This window comes from Heloderma suspectum, chromosome 1 (genome assembly GCF_057233095.1).
Source record: "Heloderma suspectum isolate Gila_16-S chromosome 1, 16-S_ref, whole genome shotgun sequence".
In the NCBI taxonomy this organism is placed as follows: domain Eukaryota; kingdom Metazoa; phylum Chordata; class Lepidosauria; order Squamata; family Helodermatidae; genus Heloderma; species Heloderma suspectum.
In genome coordinates, this window is record NC_139458.1 from 297,463,198 (window position 1) to 297,482,826 (window position 19,629).

Sequence of the window (19,629 nt, forward strand, 5' to 3'; positions counted from 1 at the left end):
CTGCTGGCCTCTTTCAGCTCAACCCCCCCCCCCCCGGCTTGTCACTTCCCTCCACTGGTCTCTATTTTTAGCTGTCAAATACACATGTGGGTTACAGAGCAGTGAGGTGGATCAGTAAACATATGAAAATTTCAAGGCAGAGGAGAGCAGTGAGGTGGATGGTAGAGACATGCAAATTTCAAGGTAAACATATGCAAATTTGAAGGCAGAGCAGTGAAAGGGATCTGTAAATATATGCAAATTTCAAGGCAGAGCAGCAAAGCTGAGGGGAACGTTATGCAAATTCCATGGCAGAGCTCTGAGGCAGATCACTAAAAATATGCAGATTTCATAGCAGAGCAGTAAAGCTGAGGGGGAAATTACAAATATTTCATAGTGGTAGACTTTCACATGTGCGCACTTGTGCAAGACCAAAAGTAAAAGAAGGTTGCAAACACGTTTGGGGCGCTCTCTGGTGTCCTTTCATCTTGGTTTTTAGGACCATGGGGAGGAGGGCTAGATTTCGAGGAGGAGCTGGGGTTTTCGCCACTCTTGCTGGGCAGCTCTCTAGATATTCCCGACAACCAGTGATGAAGTTGCCCTGTCAGGTTTGGACATCACAACAAGCCACCCTGAAAACAAGCAACCATGAAGAACCCCACAAACAAACCATTGGTTCTCAGGGTGGCTTGTGCATGAAAAATAAGCCACCCTGTGGAACAGTGCCAGGTTTGGACGTTATGACAACCCACCATGGGTGATCACCTATGTGGGTTGTCATGTCATGAGAACAAGGTCATTCTGTTCGTACTTTTGGGGATTAGATGCCAGCTGCTTTGGGTATAATATAAGATAAATAAAAAATATTTACACACATGCACACAGTGCTTCTTTTGGGAAAACTAGGAACAATTTTCAGAGGCAAAATGATAGGAGAGGGAGGGGTGTTTTACTCTTGTCTACCACTTTTCCACTGCAATTCTTCCTCCCTGGTTGCTGCCCTCCACTATTCCAGTCCACGGGCCAGAGATACAAGAGTTCCAGACAAATGGTGAGGATAAATATATTTCTGGCACCCTGCATGGGAATAGTACATGTGTATGCGCGCGCGCGTGCACACACACATTTCATTTTATTATTTATCTGATTTATATCCTGCCCTTCCTCACAACAAGCCCAGGGCAGCCAACAACCTACATAAACCACAGTATAACACATAAACAATATTAAAATCATCTCTAAAATCACAGGTATCTAATATAGTACAATAAAATGACCAACACAATCATCAGAAGCACAGATAAAGCACTTGCCTATATCCCAGAAGCATGCACAACTGGCACCTGAATGACAACAGCATGGAGACTGCTGAAGGGGTGTTCCATAGCTGAGCTGTTGCTACCAAGATGGCCCTGCCACATTCCTCAAGATATGGAATATAGTATAAATATAAGCATTTACTGTCTTATTTGTGTGTGTGTTTTAACTAAACAGAGACAAAATACTCTTTTTCAGTGGAGTCATAGAGATGATAGCTCAGTCCATCCAGGTAGAAATATTTCCCACCAACCAATTCTTATACAGAAGCTATTATAACTGAATAATAATATACAATTACAAACTGTGGCATGTGGAATCACAAATGCTCCCTTTACTAATGCAGTGTCCATTGATGACATGCGAGATTGGTAGTGCTCTCATTAGAGCAGTTGATCAACTAGATATTCAAGAATCTAATTGATGCAGTTGATGCTTCATACATCTACCTTGATTTCTCCTGGAAAATTTCATAGTTTGATCATAATAGCAGGCATTTGGCATTTGAAATTATTCTTAACACTATGCCTATTACTTGTTTCTGACATTAAGAAATAAGTCAAATTATTGCCTACACCTGTGCCAACTTTTAATATCACTACTTTCCTTTTCAACAAACACTGATATGCTGAATTTAAGAGAGACTGAGTATGTTGGGGCTGTGGATTTTTATTTACCCTGATGAATCCAGTGTCATCCTTCCACATTTTAAGAAGATAGACTATACAGAAAGTGATTTGTGGTAGAGGGATAGTTGGCCCATGTGATTATAGAGGGAGAGTTGTCCCTACCCTCAAATCTACTCTTAATGGAATAGATTTTGAAATTGTATGAAATCTATAGATTATTTATTAGTTTATAAGAAGTATTTTTTAATTGGCAAAACTGGATTCTCTGGTCTGGATCCAGAAATTTCAAGTGAGTGGAGCAGAGGGTGTCTCTGCCAGATTTTCCATGATCTCCCCCTTCCCCTTCAGCCCCTCACCCCGGGCCACACCCCACCCCACCCAGCAAGGTCCTTGACCCTCAAGGGAGCATTTTCAGGGTTATCTGGGGCATGGCAGGGAGAAGAGAAGATAGGAAAGTCAGTTTCTGCCTGCCCTGGATCCATTCCCCTAAATATAATAATTTCAGACAATTAAATGTACTCTAAAATACCACAAAAGTGTTGGCTGGTAAACTCATTTTTTCTAAGGTAGATTTTAGGTGCTGTTCAACGGTTGGAATTTACTTTGGATGGGGAGGGAAGGATAATGGACTATACCTTTTGGTAGGCTCTGCAGTGCTCTTGAAACCACTGCGGTATTAAAGAAATATTAGTGTGGGCTATTAGTGACGGGACGCGTACTTCATTGGACTATGGTCTGGTTTCCAAATTGGCATGTCAGATGATTAAATGGTTTAAGTTTTTACCTAAAAACATTAACCCTTCAACTTAATTTTAGGTGATGCCTGTGAGAAACAGGTAATTCTGAAATTACATGGAATAATATGAATTCTTCAGATTTAAGGTGATTCAAGATGGCTCCCCCCCCAACCCTCCAGTAATGCTAGTGCCAAACAGAAAGTGGGGAAGAGGGTGCCTCACAGAAGTACCAACTAAAGTCAGGGTTTGGTTCTATGGTCACTGGTTTTGTGCTACACGTGCAATGCCATTGGTGCTAGTCCATCAGCATAAGGATCAGTCAAGTTCCCATGTGGATTGTGGGTGTAGGCATGGTAAGGCTTCTGCCTGGAAGTGTCTTTAGGGCCAAACTACACATTATGCTAACCATGCAGCATGTAAGAACATAAGAGGAGCCATGCTGGATCAGACCAAAGGTCCATGTAGTCCAGCATTCTGTTCACACAGGGGCCAACCAGCTGCTTCTGGAAAACCCACAAGTAGCTGAGGCTTGACTCCAATGGAGACCGTTTTTGTTTTTTTTACCTCCCCCCTGGGGGGAATTTCAGGTGGAAAAACGGGGGGGGGCATTTAACCCTACCTTTCTGAGCTTTATGGTCCCCATCTGAATGGGGCCACCTGCGTTTACACTAGTTCAAGAAGAAAATAGATTAGCCTCAGCTACACCCTACGTGTTTAGCGTAACATGTAGTTTAGTGCTTAGAAGAGAAACCCAAAACAGTTTTCATCATCATTGAACATCCCCCAGTTGTATATTTTCAATTAATTTCACCTTTGAAGGTTCTCAATATAGTACAATACTCTTGTTATCAACTAAAATTAAAAATACTAGGTTAATGCTGATAGTGAGAATGGTCATATATCACCTAGCGGTTCTGTTTGGCACAATGCTATCTTGAAGGCTGTTTTTTGGGTTTTTTTTTTAAGCCATAGCAATTTCTTAGGAGTTATTTTCTGAGTACAGAAGCACTTGGAATTCAAATAATTTTCAAAGGAGTACATTTATTTATTTCAGAAGTGAAACTCCTTCTTCAGTCACTGTTATGTTTGGCTACTACCATTTCAGTTTCTTCCAAAAATTATTTTAAAAAATTAATAATTGTTGAATTTCGCTGAAGTTATCAGTGTCACAACTGTTATTTGTAATATTATTAAACTATTTTTTTTGCACTGTGTCAAGGGAACTCACACTTTCTCTTTTAATCTTTAGTATAACATACAAACAGATCAGTACAGAAGTTGTGATAACGTCTCTGCCAAATCATCAGATAGTGATGTCAGTGATGTGTCAGCTCTTTCCCGTACCAGCAGTGCCTCTCGCCTCAGCAGCACAAGCTTTATGTCAGAGCAATCAGAGCGCCCTAGGGGCAGAATCAGGTGAGTCTGCAATATAGTTTTAAAATAGTCCATTCTTCTTGACGGAAATTCAACAATCACAGCCGTATATATTTTTCCATAATATATACAAATGATAATTTTTATATCAGCACCAGAAAGAAAGAAAGAAAGAAAGAAAGAAAGAAAGAAAGAAAGGCAAAAACAAACTTTGGATTCTTATAATTTTCCACAAAACAACAACAACAGCAAAACTGAATCTGAGCAGAAGTAAATATTTGGTCAGCTACAGAGACTCAAATGTTCAGAGAGCTGATGATGATAAAATCATAGTAATAAAATAATTTTAGCATGTATCATGAGACAAAAATTACATTGTGGTTGGGTAGTACCTCTATAGAAATCCACAATCTGGAAAATTTTATGAAGCCACCTCTGGAAATCAAGGTTTCAGGAATCCTGGTAAAATTTCATTTTTTAAAATAAATATATGTCATTTTAATAATGGTAAAAATTTCAAGCCTTTCTTAATAACACAGTTGATAAGACCTGCAGCTTCTCCAGGCTAGTTCAACTGTGATACGGTTCAGTTAACCATATGGAATATTTGTACACATGCAGTCCAAAAATCCTTCAGGAGATACTTCCCTTTTGGGGGGCAGATCTTTGGGGCCTTAGCTACATGGGAGCCACTTTCCTGTGAGCAGCTGCCATGTGGCTGAAGTAGTGTTGAAATAACCCAAGTGCACAGAGTCAATTGCATGGATCTTTCCCATGGAATGGGCATCGTGGGAAAGGTGGACAGGTTGCATGGTTGGGATCTGTGCAGTTCCCCCCCTCACCCCACCCTGTGCCAACATGTGGTTGGGTCATTTAAACATTACCTCATCCAGGCAGGAGCTATTCATGGGAAAACAGCCCCCACATATCTAGGGTAACATTTAAAGAGACCAAAAGCTGTTTTCACAATGCTCTCCAATGGTTGCAAAGTCTAGATTGGGCAGGATCCCATAACGCTATGGGGCTACATTTGTAGGGTATTGGGCAGTATCCAATCCTGCCCTCTGCACAACTGCAAATTAGTGCTTCTGGGTGGAAGCCCAAAGGCTTTCTGTAAGAGGGCAGGTCAGAAGAGCTCCTTTATGTGAGCTGTGCTGACCTGCCTCCTTTCAGGTTCCCCCCCCCCCCCCGGAAGCGCTAAATCAACATTTGCAAGTGATGGGGGCTGCTGGCAAAACGGAATTGGATACTGCCCAATAGGAGCAGCAAGGATAGGTTCTGTGATACACATGACCTGTAGTAGGTTTGACACCCCTTTGCCCCTAATACCTCCATCAGAATGTGCCTTACTTTTAGCAGCCCAATTAGTTCAGGGTAACTTTTTTTTTTCCTCACGAAGTGACTTTGATTTTTTGGTGTTGCAAAAGGTCTTGTGAACATTCCAGTTCCAATGTGTGCTTGTGTGTGCGCGCGCGTGCATGTGTACACACACACATTCACACACACACACTATAATCATTTATTTATTATTATTTCATTTCCACACTGCCCAATAGCTAAGGTGGTTTTCAAAAGTTTAAAACCATAGAAGTACAATATAAAACATAATATAAAAAGCGTTGATCCACAATAAATTTAGATGGTGGTCTTCTGCCTCCTAGCTTTACCTGTTTTTTTGAAGATTTTCCAGGTGGTGGCAAACCATAATTTCCAGATACGTTGGAGCATTCCAGAAAAGTGTATCAGCCCTTAATATATGCTGATAAAGGCAGTCAATATGTCCTCTTCCATACTCTGCTCACTTAACCTAACTATCAAACCCCCCTCAGAGTTCAAACGAACATTGGAAAAAGTGACTGACATGGTGGCACCACTATGAAGTGATTTTGTGTTTGTATGTTGTGATAACTGGCTACTTCAGTGTCTGATATATTGCAGGCACATTCACAACACAAACACATGGCAAGATCACAGCACACCGCCAACAGATAATACCCATTTTGTATAAGTTTCCATAAAATGGTGAAGCTGACTCTTCCTGTAAAAACAAAACACCGTAACATAGAATCATAGAATAGTAGGGTTAGAAGGGGCCTACAAGGCCATCGAGTCCAACCCCCTGCTCAATGCAGGAATCCAAGTCAGACATCAATGACCACCTCGAATGGTTTTCGGAATCTATCCGTTGTCGCTTTTTTGTGACAAAAAGGGTTTTGCTTTTCTTTTTGGGGCAGACACTTAAAGGTTACCCAGAATTCATATGTTAAAACTTGATCCCATGGGACAGGTTGGAATCCTATCCTTGCTCTGACAAAAAGATGACCAATTTACTCAGTTCTGAGATTTGCAACAAACATCTGGGCCTAAATACTACTTCAACTGCAATGATTTTTTTATTTTTTTTTAAAGAGCAGGTTTCTATCAGCTTCTAATTTAAGTCATTGGCAAAACTGCCTCTGGATCTGAGGGTTCCATATTAAATGTGTAAATTACACCTGCACCTGCATTATAGGACAGCTTAGGGTGCAATCCTATTGGGATAGGTGGCCGACTCCGAACTTGGAGGTGACCGCCTATCCAATGCATGGCACAAGAAGTGTGGAGGGGTCGTCCCCTTCATGCTTCAGCTGCCCTGCATTCGTGGCTAGACAGCTGATTTCAGGGCAGGGGGGATGCCGGATGCTGCATAGGAAGCGTCGGAACGCCACTTCCGCCCTCCCTGCCCCACCCAGCCCAGAAGAAATGCCCTGTTTTCACCACCCCACACTCCTGTTCTGAGTGCAGCGCACAGGGCCGTTCCACTCTGCCTACGAGGCAGCACGGGAGGGGGTGGAGATCGGTTCTCAGGGAACCCACCTATCCTATGGCCATCTAGCCGCTGACTAGCGGCCATAGGATTGCGCCCTTAATTGTTTAGTTCCGTATTTAAATAACTATATTGTAATGTTCTAAAGGTGCAATTCTATGCATGTTTAGATGAGGGGAGAAAATCCTAGAACTCCCAACATTCCCCAGCCAGCATGGGAGTTGTGGGACTTTTTTCTGTCTAAACATGCATAGGATTGTGCCCTAATTGTTGTTATTATTTAATATATTTCTTAGCCTTAGACTTAAAGGTTTCTGTGTTTTCACTACCACTGAGTCAATGATGGGAGAGTTCCGTTTCAATGAAGGGCGCAATCCTATGGCTGCTAGTCAGTGGCTAGACGGCCATAGGATAGGTTAGTTCCTGGGAATTCCTCGGCGCCCACACTTTGAGGTCAGTTCCCTGAGAACTGACCTCCACCCCCTCCCGCACCGCCTCATAGGCAGCGCGGAATGGCTCCGTGTTCTGCACTTGGAAGAGGAGCGCAGAGCAGTGAAAACGGGGCATTCCTGGGGGTGGGGCGGGGAGGGCGGAAGTGCCATTCCGACACTTCCTGTGCCTCCCCCCCCTCTCCCCCGTGCCCCAACTTCCCGCTGAAATCGGCTGTCTAGCCGCAAATGCAGGGCGGCTGAAGGGACTATCCCCTCCACGCTTCTCCTGCCCTGCATTGGATAGGCGTCTGCCTCCGAGTTTGGAGGCGGCCACCTATCCCGATAGGATTACGTCCGAAGTCTCGCATTTCTGACTTGAAGATTTCTGTGACATCAGAGCAGTTCAGCCAGTGGTTAGTGACGGCATATGAAAACTTGGGTAACAGTCAGGCATGAGTGTTCTTCAGTCCCAAGTGAGCAGCAGTGGCTACAGTTGTTACCTATGTGTGTATCTCCCCAGGAAAAGGCAAGCAGTGGAATCTTTTCCCGGTCATCATTGCCTCCTTTCTTTTGAATGGGGGGTGGGGCTGTTCTTGGTAGAGTGGAGCCAAATTTTTATGCATTTAAATTTTCATATTGACATGTGTATGTTCAATGACAGAGGACCTTTGGTCAAACAGTGGTTCAAGCTGCACTAAAATCAAATGTGTTTCTCTGTTGTCACCTATGTAAAAGCTTGCAACAACCAAAGTAGCAGCTAGTCAAGAGGGAGTTGCGACATTTCAGAGATGTGGCATGTTTCTATACCCTCCAGAGGATTACTCTTTGCCAGTCAGTTTTAGGGATGAGGTGCAGTCCAACAGTATTCTATCGTTGTGTTCCTCTCTTCTCCAGTGTAAGGCTAGGGCAAAAGAAACCTGTGTTGAGGTATGCAACCACCACTGGAAACCAAGAGAAGGTTTGAAGAGCACTGCAGGTGATGGGACAGATCCATTGTTGCTTATGGCATACATACATATGGCTGTTGTCACACTGTTGTCTAATGTCAAACAGGCTTAACAGGTTTTGGAAGCACTACAAAAGTCCTGCAGAATTGTTTTACCAGCGAATGTAGTGTGATGATTGTGCCATGGGCAATTATGTCTCTCTCATATCACCTTCAGCAATCTGGGAGACCAGCACATGGATTGCCTCAGTGTCTCGCACTAACATGAGCAGTACCTATGGAATGGTCTGGTGACGGAGTGGTCTGGAAATGATACACATAAATCCTGATTCTATAGATGTACATAGCTGGTATGGGGTGCATTATAGGTTTTCCAGTATAGCCATAAATGTGCAGCCATCCAAGGAGGTGGAGTAAGTCTACTGTGCTCTTTCAATTGCAGTCCCATTATTGTATCATATATCCACTGCCAAGTACATATGGTAGCTGACCAGTCTGCATAGCTGACCAGCTGACCAGTATGTATAGACCAATCTTTCCCAACCTGGTGCTTTCCAAATGTGTTGGACTGCAACTTCCATCATTCCCTGGCATGATGGGAGCTGCAGTCCAACACATCAGCAGGGCACCAGGTGGGGAAAGGCTGGCATAGATAGATACTACAAACTAGCTCCAATGCATCTCTTCCTAATTCTGTGCTGACAATGATCCTTTCAGTTGTGGCAGTCTGTAGGCTCAGGGTAGCTCACACACCCCTTGCAACACAATGGGCCATGTGGTTGAACTAGTGCCTCAAAGAATGCACGCCATCATAAGCACATTTTTTTTGATGCCACAGCCAATAATGTCCAACTGTTCAGCTGCAATCTACAGCTCATTCATTTCAAAGCAGTCTCATTGAAGCTTTATAGGCATCTATGGATCTTCACATATGCAAGTGGAGTGTATCTCAGAGGCTTAGGAGAGCTTCAGTGACTATAGTATTTGGTTCCTTTTTAGAAATATATTCGAAGTATTAGATAGAGGTTCCTGCTTTATCAGTGATAGGTCTCTTTCAAGACAGAAAAGGGGTTGAATAAGCCTTGAATAAAACTTGTAATACAGATATAACTTTTTCTCTCACTCTGTCTTGTATTTAAGAACTTATCTATTTCATACTTCTTAAGACTGTGATGTTTTCCCCAAGGTGTATATATGAATCACATAAAATCATTTTAAAATATTTCTGCATCCAAATATAAGATAGTCATTCTTATTATTGTGTACATTTTTTATTTTTACATGGTTTTAGTGAATTAATTCCTTTTAAATCCACTTTCGTTTAGTTTCTTCCTATTTTACAGTCACAAAAATTCATATGCTTAAGAACTGCAGTATTAACATGACAAATAGCTGTTTACCTGCTGAAAAACTACCAAGCAATAAAGCAACCAATAGTTTTGGATAAATTAATGCTCTGCTTCTGGGAAAGTTAACAAATTTTGAATTGTCCCTGTTCAATAGGTCAGTCTCAATGGTTTATTCAAAGGTCCTTATTTAGTTAATTGTTAAAGCTTCACAACATTTCACAGTGATAATAAATTGATTTCCATACTATGAAACCTTGTAACAGAAAATAACACATCATTTCTTCTTCTTCTTCTTCTTCTTCTTAGAAGTAACAAGCTATGGTTCTTGTTCTCGATCAGGTAGCATTTGTTTTTGAAATCCAAAGTTGGTTGGTTGTTTCTTTTTTCATTCTTTTTCTTTTCTAGCATTTTGGAATCTCGTGTGAATGTAGAGTTAGCATTGGAGTTCCTTATTTTCATTTTGAGTTATCTACATTTAATTTTGCATCCTGCATGTTGTGACTATGGAAAGGTCAAAGTCCTTAGAGATCTGCAAAACTGATGGGAAAAAAGAAAGAAGGATATCATGGGAATTAGATGACAAGATGGGGCACAGTGGAAAAAAAATGAATATGGAAGACAAGAAAAGGAGAAGGCATACTGTTTCTGATGTGAGGTAAAGGTTAGCTACCTTCCCTTGTGTATCCCAGTAATCCTAGTCAACATTATTTTACTAGCTTGGGAGCTGGGTGAAGTCCTAGCTTCTGTTTATGCATTGCTTGGTTACTGCCCTAAATAAAAGCAGGGAGATGGTATCTTCATTACACAGAGTTTGTTTTCTGTTTTTTTCATATGTTTACAGATTTAACTTAGCACAAAGGTTACTTTCACCAAAAAACACCCTTGGTTCTATTACATCTAGGTGTCCTAAATTTCAGGGTAAAAACTTACAAGAAACATGAGCGCCCATTCAAACATATAGATTAGTTGTCCTTCCCCATCTGCTTGGTTTTGTTGTTGTTCAGTCGTTCAGTCGTGTCCGACCCTTCGTGACCCCATGGACCATAGCACGCCAGGCCTTCCTGTCCTGCGCAGTCTCCCGGAGCATGCTCAAGTTCATATTCATTGCATCGGTGATGCTATCTAGCCATCTCATCCTCTGCCGTCCCCTTCTCCTTTTGCCTTCAGTCTTTTCCAGCATCAGGGTCTTTTCCAGAGAGTTTTCTCTTCGCATTAGGTGGCCAAAATATTTGAGCTTCAGCTTCATTATCTGTCCTTCCAATGAGCACTCAGGATTGATTTCCTTTAGGATTGACTGATTGGACCTCCTTGCAGTCCAGGGGACTCGTAAGAGTCTCCTCCAGCACCACAGTTCGAAAGCATCAATTCTTCGGCGCTCAGCCTTCCTTATAGTCCAGCTCTCACAGCCATACATTACTACTGGGAAAACCATAGCTTTGATTAGACGGACCTTTGTTGGCAAGGTGATGTCTCTGCTTCTTACTATGCTGTCTAGGTTTGCCATAGCTTTCCTCCCAAGGAGCAAGCGTCTTTTAATTTCATGGCTACAGTCACCGTCTGCGGTAATCTTGGAGCCCAAGAAAGTAAAATCTGTCACTGCTTCCATTTCTTCCCCTTCTATATGCCAGGAAGTGATGGGGCCAGATGCCATGATCTTCGTTTTTTTAATGTTGAGTTTCAAACCAGCTTTTGCACTTTCCTCTTTCACCCTCAACAAGAGGCTCTTGAGATCCTCTTCGCTTTCTGCCATTAGGGTGGTATCGTCTGCATATCGGAGGTTGTTGATAATTCTCCCGGCAATCTTAACTCCGACCTCTGATTCATCCAACCCGGCATTTCTCATGATGTACTCTGCATATAAGTTAAATAAGCAGGGTGACAATATGCAGCCTTGTCGTACTCCTTTCCCAGTTTTGAACCACTCGGTTGTTCTATGTCTGGTTCTTATTGTTGCTTCTTGACCCTCGTACAGGTTTCTCAGGAGATAGGTAAGGTGGTCTGGTACTCCCATCACTTTAAGAATTTGCCACAGTTTGTTGTGATCCACACAATCAAAGGCTTTAGCGTAGTCAATGAAGCAGAAATAGATGTTTTTCTGGAATTCTCTTGCTTTTGCCATGATGCAGCGAATGATGGCGATTTGATCTCTAGTTCCTCTGCCTCTTCGAAACCCAGCTTGTACTTCCGGTAGTTCTCGGTTCGCATACTGCTGAAGCCTAGCTTGTAGGATTTTGAGCATCACCTTGCTGGCATGTGAAATGAGCGCAATTGTGCGGTAGTTTGAACACTCTTTGGCGTTACCCTTCTTTGGAATTGGAATGTAAACTGACCTTTTCCAGTCTTGCGGCCATTGCTGAGTGTTCCAAATTTGTTGGCATATTGAGTGCAGCACTTTAACAGCATCATCTTTTAGGATTTTAAATAGCTCAGCTGGAATACTGTCATCTCCGCTAGCTTTGTTGTTACTAATGCTTCCTAAGGCCCACTTGACTTCACTCTCTAGGATGTCCGGCTCAAGTTCAGTGACCGCACTATCATGGCTATCAAGGACATTGCTATCATGGCTATCAAGGACATTAAGATCTTTCCTGTATAGTTCTTCTGTGTATTCTTTCCACCTCTTCTTAATCTCATCTGCTTCTGTGAGGTCCCTGCCTTCTTTGTCCTTGATCATGCCCATCTTTGCACAAAACGTTCCCTTGAGATCTCCAATTTTCTTGAAGAGATCTCTAGTCTTTCCCATTCTGTTGTTTTCCTCGATTTCCTTGCATTGTTCATTTAAGAAGGCCTTCTTGTCTCTCCTTGCTATTCTCTGGAACTCTGCATTCAGTTGGATATATCTTCCCCTTTCTCCCTTGCTTTTTGCTTCCCTTCTTTCCTCAGCTACTTGTAAAGCCTCATCAGACAGCCACTTGGCTTTCTTGCATTTCTTTTTCTTTGGGATGGATTTCGTTGCTGCCTCCTGAACAATGTTACGGACCTCCGTCCATAGTTCCTCAGGCACTCTGTCTATCAGGTCTAATCCCTGAAATCTATTCCTCACCTCCACTGTATATTCATAAGGGATATGATTTAGGTCATACCTGAATGGTTTAGCACCATGTCATTCCCAACAACTGTAAAAAATGTTTGCATACAATTACAGGCAGTATGTGTGTGTTCACAGATATAGATAAAGACGCACACACACACACACTCTACCTACTTGCTGTGAATAATCTCATTAAATGTTGGGTGCAGCTATTTTGTCTAGTAATGCTAGAATTATAGGGTTATAATTTTCACAGACTTCTGCCAGGAGAAAAAAGACTTCAGTTCAATTTGAAAAGTCACTACCCTGTAATATTAACCCTTTGGGGCTAATAACAGGTATAACCTGAATTATTTTGGAAAGAAAATCTACATTAGAATATAAATTTTATGTAGTGCTAATTACTGTCTGTGAAATTAGTGTTCCTTGTTCCTGAGTCCAAAGAGTAGTGGCTAGTCATTCTGTTCTTGCCCTTCCTGTCATATATTCGGTGCATTCATATTATTCTTTTGCTCCCCTCAAGCATTAACTTTGGAAGTTATAGTAGGATAGATTTCCACAGAACTGTGTTGTTCGTAAAGGTTCATACAGGTTCCTTGCCATTCTGTAATGGAACCATTCAGACGAAATAACTGATTCCAGGCTGGTCAAGCACACGGCAGGCAGTGAAGGCTACAATCCCAGGATGCAGCAAGGCTGGTCTCTGTGTCAGTAGCAGGGCAGAAGAACAAAGTTCATTGCATGGTGGGAATTATATTTCCAAAGCCATCGCTTCATCATTATACACATGGTGTAATCATATTCAGCTTCATACTCAGCTAGCCTGGCTAGTTCTGTGGGCACAGTGCCCTGATGACCTAGTGTCTGGCATGCGTTCTCTCTCTTTCTTAGAATCATGCATGCTGTGTTGTTGTAGTAGCTGTTGTTGTTGTTTCCTTTCCTTTTTGTTCTATAAACATCCCACTTGCATCTATGTAATGGACAGTGACATATATACTAAAGATGTTTATTAGCTACTTTCCAACTTTAAAGCAAGCATACAGCAGCAGCTGCTTAATTAATTGAAGCAATGAATTTGTTAGGGTTGTATCCAACAGTGTCATCCTGCTGACAGAAATATTTCTGTCAGCGGAACCGAAAGGGGGGCAATTTCCCCGTGTCCCCCTGCACGCTCTCAAAAGCTGCTCGGGAGGGTTGGGAAACCCTCTGGAGATGATTTTCAGGTAGCACAGAGGGCTGCAGTTTGGAGGAGAGAGGGGAAGAGTCTTGTTTCACTAGAGGGCTTCCATAAGCTTGACATTCCATTAGCATGGCTAAGACCCTTAGTCTTTAACATAATGCAAGATTCTTTGTTGTTTTAATTAACTGAGGCACTATTTCTTTGTCTTCAGGTCAGATAACTGAAGCTAGAGAATATATCTTAATCCAAAGATAAAGCATTAAGCTCATTAAGAAGTTATGTTCATAACTCATATGAACTGTCCCAGAATATATTCTTGTTTGTATACATGCTATGTGAGTTGGCTGATTGAGGTTAATGGCTACTAGCATCAACTGCTGTGACTGACTAGGAGAAATGCCAGAATTCTCACAAATTCTATAACGACAGAAAAATATGAGTGCAGACCTGGGAGTGGTGGGCACAACTTGCATGAAGAAAAAATGTAATCGTGGGACCAACAGATTACATTGTTGTAATATATATGTGTGTGTGTGTGCGGGCATGAGCATGCACATGTGTGGTCTCTGGCCCTCTAGCAGATAGTGGGTGTGGGCCCTGAGACCCAAAAGGTTGTACACCCCTGCTCTAAGACATCCAGATCCTGAAATCAGGAACATGTGGGCCTTGTTGCTATTTGAGCTGATTTAAAAAATGCACTCACATACAGAAGCAAGAACAAGCTACAGTTCTTGGGGGAGAGCAGAAGCCCTATTTAAATGTAGCCTCCTCCCGCCACCCTAGTACCTGTCTCCATATTTTGGTTTGATTTCTTATGCAAGAAGCTTCTGTGAGGGACCTCAGTGGTTCGAGGGAGAGAGGGAGGGAGACAGCTTGATGTCAACGTTTGTTGCTATTTACAGATGATGTTTATGAAAGGTGCTCATTACTTTGCAGCACCGAAACTAATTATGCAGTACTGATAGAAAACAGCCACAGTTGGATGCACATCCAAATTTGCATCTGAGGCTGCACTCCTTTGCACATTTACCTGAGAGTAAGCCCTGTTGACCACCATAGATTTAGTTCTTCATAAACGTGCACTGGATTGCACTGTGAGGATGTCTATCTACATTGCATTGCTTTCAACAGCATGTGCAATTGGATGCTGATCTAACTGGACGTCCCATTGAAAACAATGCTGTGTGGTTTGACCTGTCTTCGTTGCTTTGCACGCATTGGCAGAAACTGCAAAAAAATAATTTAAAAATGGAGAGTCTACTCTTGTTCATCAAAACGATAATTATTCTTGGCATAGTACATTAGGTTAAAACATTGAAACCTAATTGCCTCCAATAACAACCCAACATCTAGCCATATACATAACTGGCCATCCAGTTTGTGGTACATGTTTGCACAAGCATCCCTGGATACAATTCTGTGAGAGAGAGTGGGATGTGGAGGAGGTGTGCCTGAGGGCCCACATCCCTTGAAGCCAGTGTCCCCTCTCCTCCATGGCCCTTTATGCTGTGAGGAGATAAGACCTGAGGACAACTGCTGCTGGCAGCAGAGCCTCTTTCTTGGTGGCTCCTTAGCCAATACATCTCTCACCCTCCTTTAAACTGCAAAGGCCAGTCCATGTTGCGGCTTAATGGATCCTAGGTGGTGCGGGGAACAGGATTGGGCTCAGTTGTTCATGACCAATTTACTGTTCACCTTTGGGCCGTAGGATGAAACGAAGCAAGTGGCAGGTCACATGCTTTCTTTCAGATTAATTGGCGGCCCCACTAGCTGTGGGCTTTCACCAATATGATGCTTTCTGCTGCAAATATTTGCCAGCGGTATGAGAACAGTGTGCCCTCCTGTGCAGCAGCCCTCTGTTCCTGGGTGATTTTCAGGGGTGGGGCACTCCCCCCCCCACACCTTTAAGCTTAACACCATTTTTTGGCATATTTCAGGGATCCCCTCAGCATACAGACCCCCTCCCCCCAACTGGATGATTCTTTCCCTGTTTCCACACCCACTGCATCCACATGCAGGAAATCCTATTTGAAAATAGGGAGGAATATGTGGTGATTTTGATCCTGTGTGTAAACGGAAGACATGAAAATGAGAAACAGCTGAGGAATGCAGGATCTGGTTTATACTGAGGTATTTTGATGCTGCCCAAGTTTTGTTCTACTAAAACCAAATCAGAGTAGGTTGATTTACTTTTCAGTTCACCTTTGGTTTAAGGACAAGAGAATTTGCAGCAAGTCCAGTTTTCACGATTGCTGTTGACATAAAAGGATGAATTATCTGTAATTATCATAAAGCATGTGTCTGGCAGGCTGCAGAATTTCCATGGCTCATCATCAAATTCCATCTTTGCATTTCTTAAGGCCCATAGAAACATATATCAGTTGGATTTTAGTATGTAACAAGGGATGGTTAATTTCCAATAATGCCAGGTTTTCTTTTGTCTTGGATTCATACAGAAGAAAATATTCAGTGATAATTAAAAGGGAAAGATGTGCTTTGAGGAAAACTACAATATGCAGTTTAAGTGTTACTCATTAGTTGGATGTAATTAAAAAGATTTTTTTTAAAAAAAAGGTTTTCAGAATAAAACTGTTTTAATGAGATATTGCCATAAAGTCATTTAGTTTTGTCCTTATTTTCACATTTTTATTCCATAATCCACAGAAATCACAACTTGCCTATGAGCTCAGTATATGTCCAGTTGTGATTTCAGCTTTCCACTAGTGCTTTAACATATTCATACATTTAATAGGTATGTGGATTAATGTGTATGTTGTTGTTGTAATAAGGTAGGGCTCGGAAACTGTTGTCCACTATATATTTTTTGGTCTTCAACTCCATCATCCCTGACCATAGACCATGCTGGCTGGGGTTGATGGGAGTTGGGGTCTAACAGCATCTGCAATTCCACAGGTTTCCCACCCCTGTTGTAAGGAGATATGTGGGTACTAATTATATGATACCTCCTTTTATAATGAGCAATTGGGACCATTTGAATGTATAAAATTAAGGTAACATCCTTGGTGGTAAGAACTGGCCATAAATATAGAAGAACTTGGCATCAAAGTTAAATATGACATCAAATAGCATTTTAGTTGAGTTCTCCCCCCTCCAAATTTTCTGTTTTATTTACTTAAAAACTAATTGAGATTTCCACTGGACAGATATAAAAACGTTTTGAATCTTACCCAGTAATCACTGTGAACTAGTAATAGTAGTCTGTTTATGTTATATAGCAGATTAATTTCTTTTCACAATAATCTAGAACTTAAAGGGTTTTTTTTTTAATAACATGCAACTGTGATAATTACAGTTTCAATCTTCTATGAAAACCTAGTACAGAGTTATGTTGCATGATTAATATTTTACCTGTATATTTTAACAATGTCTGTATTTGGTAAAACAAGACCTCTTATAATAGGACCCAGCAACTTCGTGAGGTGATGTAGTTATCATAGCAATTTGCCATCATGCAGGCAAAGATAAATTTTAAACACAAAAGTTTAGAAGTGCTGATTCACCTTTTAAAAGAAACTGAAAGTGGAGATATATACCCACATTCTAAGTGTGGTGGAAATGGTATGAACACACCTTGTCTTACTCTGAAAATAGGTGCCTCAGAATGGCAAATGTATTTAAAGCACTTCCACCACACTGTAGAATGTCTGTCTCCCTTCTTACTAATTTCCAGTTGGAGAACAATGCTAATCTGTTGCATCAAAAACAGCAAAGAGTCTTGTGTCACCTTAAACAGCAGAGTCTTGTGTCACCTTAAAGACTGACAAAGCTGCTGTAGGAGCCTTTTTGGCTAAAAGGGAAGTAGAAATGCAAAAAAATTAAAATTGTAGCATGGCAACAGCTTTCCTAGACTACAGCTCACAGGGCTGGTGTCAGAGGTAGGCATCATTGGGCCAAGGGCACACACAGCAGCAGGGGGCCACTGACAAGAGCCCCCTGGAGTTTCTCCTCCTCTTCATGATTGCAGCCTACTTGTTGACTTGCCTCTTGCTCTAGCCCAGGCAATGGTGGTGGTGAGAAGGAGGATCAGTAGATGCCCCGGCATCTGGCTGAGGAGCAATAGCAACTGGTGACAAGGGTTATGAGAAGGTAGATTCACTGAGGGAGTGGGGCCATTGAGGCTACCTTGTCTGAGGGCGCTCAAAACATGGAGCCGGTACTGCCAGAGTACCGAACTGGACTATAGTACTGAAGTGGACTATAGTGCACAAAAGCTCATGCCATTATTTATAATAATGTTATTAGTTTTTAAGATGCCACAAGTCTTTTTCTTGTTTTTCCTCCTTACTAAGGAATAATTCAGATGTTGGGAAGTCCAGAAATTGCCCACATACTGTGGGCACTTGCTTGGGGCATGTATGCTTGCCATGATGCATAGCAAGCCACTTCTAATACATTCAGTCAGATAGTGTTTGTGAGCAGGGATGCATGAGCATCCTCCAGCACTCCTTGAATGGGGTCACACCTTTTTGAATGCGTCCCAACTGAACATCTGCAAAGGCTTTGGGGTGCCACCACCTCCCCCTTATCCTACCCTAAGCCCCAGAAACATACCTCCAGAGCCTGCTTCTCTGTGGTAATGGTGCACATATTGCCAGTTTCTCATTGGGGATTCTGCACCTTGCAGGCAGAAAAGGGCACTCCACTGGAATTTGGGAGCACCTGCCACCTCTGCCTTCAGTTGCCCCCAAGGTAGTTTTTGGGGCCTCTGGTTAGGAAAAGAGGCAAAGGTGACAGCTCACCAGGATCAAGGCAAGCACAGCCCTGCTTGCTGCAGCCCAAACATGGCTGTGCTCATCTTCATCCTTCTTGTAAGCTTTCGACTTTGGGTGTTTGGCTGTGTGAATGCCGCTGCTCCAATTCTCAAAAAGTCATTAAATGTGAGTCAAGTGCAGGCTCGGTTTTTACAGCATTTGAAGCTGGTAATTTCATATGTTGTCTTTGAACAGCAACATGTCCACCCTCATTTGGCACCTGTCATGTTGGTTATCATTAACACTGACTATGCAGCATTGTTGTGGCCTTCAGCGCTGGTTCATGTTGCTGATCTCAAGTTGTTCAACACTCCTCAAGAGTAATAGGACTCTAATGAAAACGTTCTAATACTAGAGACCTGAATCACCAGAGGTGCAGACACGAATGTAATAGCAAGTGTCAGAACCGATTAACTGTTTAAAGCTCTTGTGCATTAAAACACATTTAGTCCCACTAAACGGTTTAAATTAATGTTAGTTCAATTTACATTGTGATACTGTGCATGCTTACTCACAAGTAAGTTCCACTGAGTTGAATAGAGCTTACTCTCAAGCACATTTGCACAGGATTGCAGCCTTAGCTAGTTTATGGAGCAGGCTATTTTTTTTCCTAGCTAAAGATTTGCTGCTGTTGTTGGTATGGCTGACCAAAAGGTCACTGCAGACAATCTGAGGTAGCACTTAAATGTGGCACACTTTGAATAACAGTGGGTAGTTTATTTTTAGAAATATTATGTTCCTCATTAAAAAGAAGTGATTATCTTTCCCTTCGGTCCAGGAGTCCTACTTGCTCTGAAGTTATTAGCATTCATGAGCAACCTCCTTACAAAGGGCTCCATAGGGGCTCAGAATTAGTATGTGATCTGTATTAGACAGAGAAGGCAGAAAGCATACTAACTGGCACTAGTGAAAGTCATTGATTCTGCCTTGAGACCAGAGACACTAAATGCATATATTGACAGCAAAGACTTCTATGGATTATTGATCTATGGATGGTGCCTTGTTGTGCTGAAGAATTATATGGAATAGGAGTGACCTACTAATGAATAAAAATATCAAAGGATTCACTGAGGTATCA

The 19,629-nt window shown here is 42.0% G+C and overlaps 1 protein-coding gene across 3 annotated transcripts in view; it reads left to right on the forward strand.

The window, feature by feature from the left end:
• RIMS1 (regulating synaptic membrane exocytosis 1) overlaps window positions 1-19,629 on the forward strand; it is a 379,415-nt gene that overhangs the window by 311,541 nt on the left and 48,245 nt on the right. For all 3 annotated transcript variants that reach the window (XM_084826895.1, XM_084826894.1, XM_084826897.1), the window contains one exon: window positions 3,912-4,078. In XM_084826895.1, coding sequence (XP_084683021.1) covers window positions 3,912-4,078 — 167 coding nt within the window. The remainder of the gene's footprint in view (window positions 1-3,911; window positions 4,079-19,629) is intronic.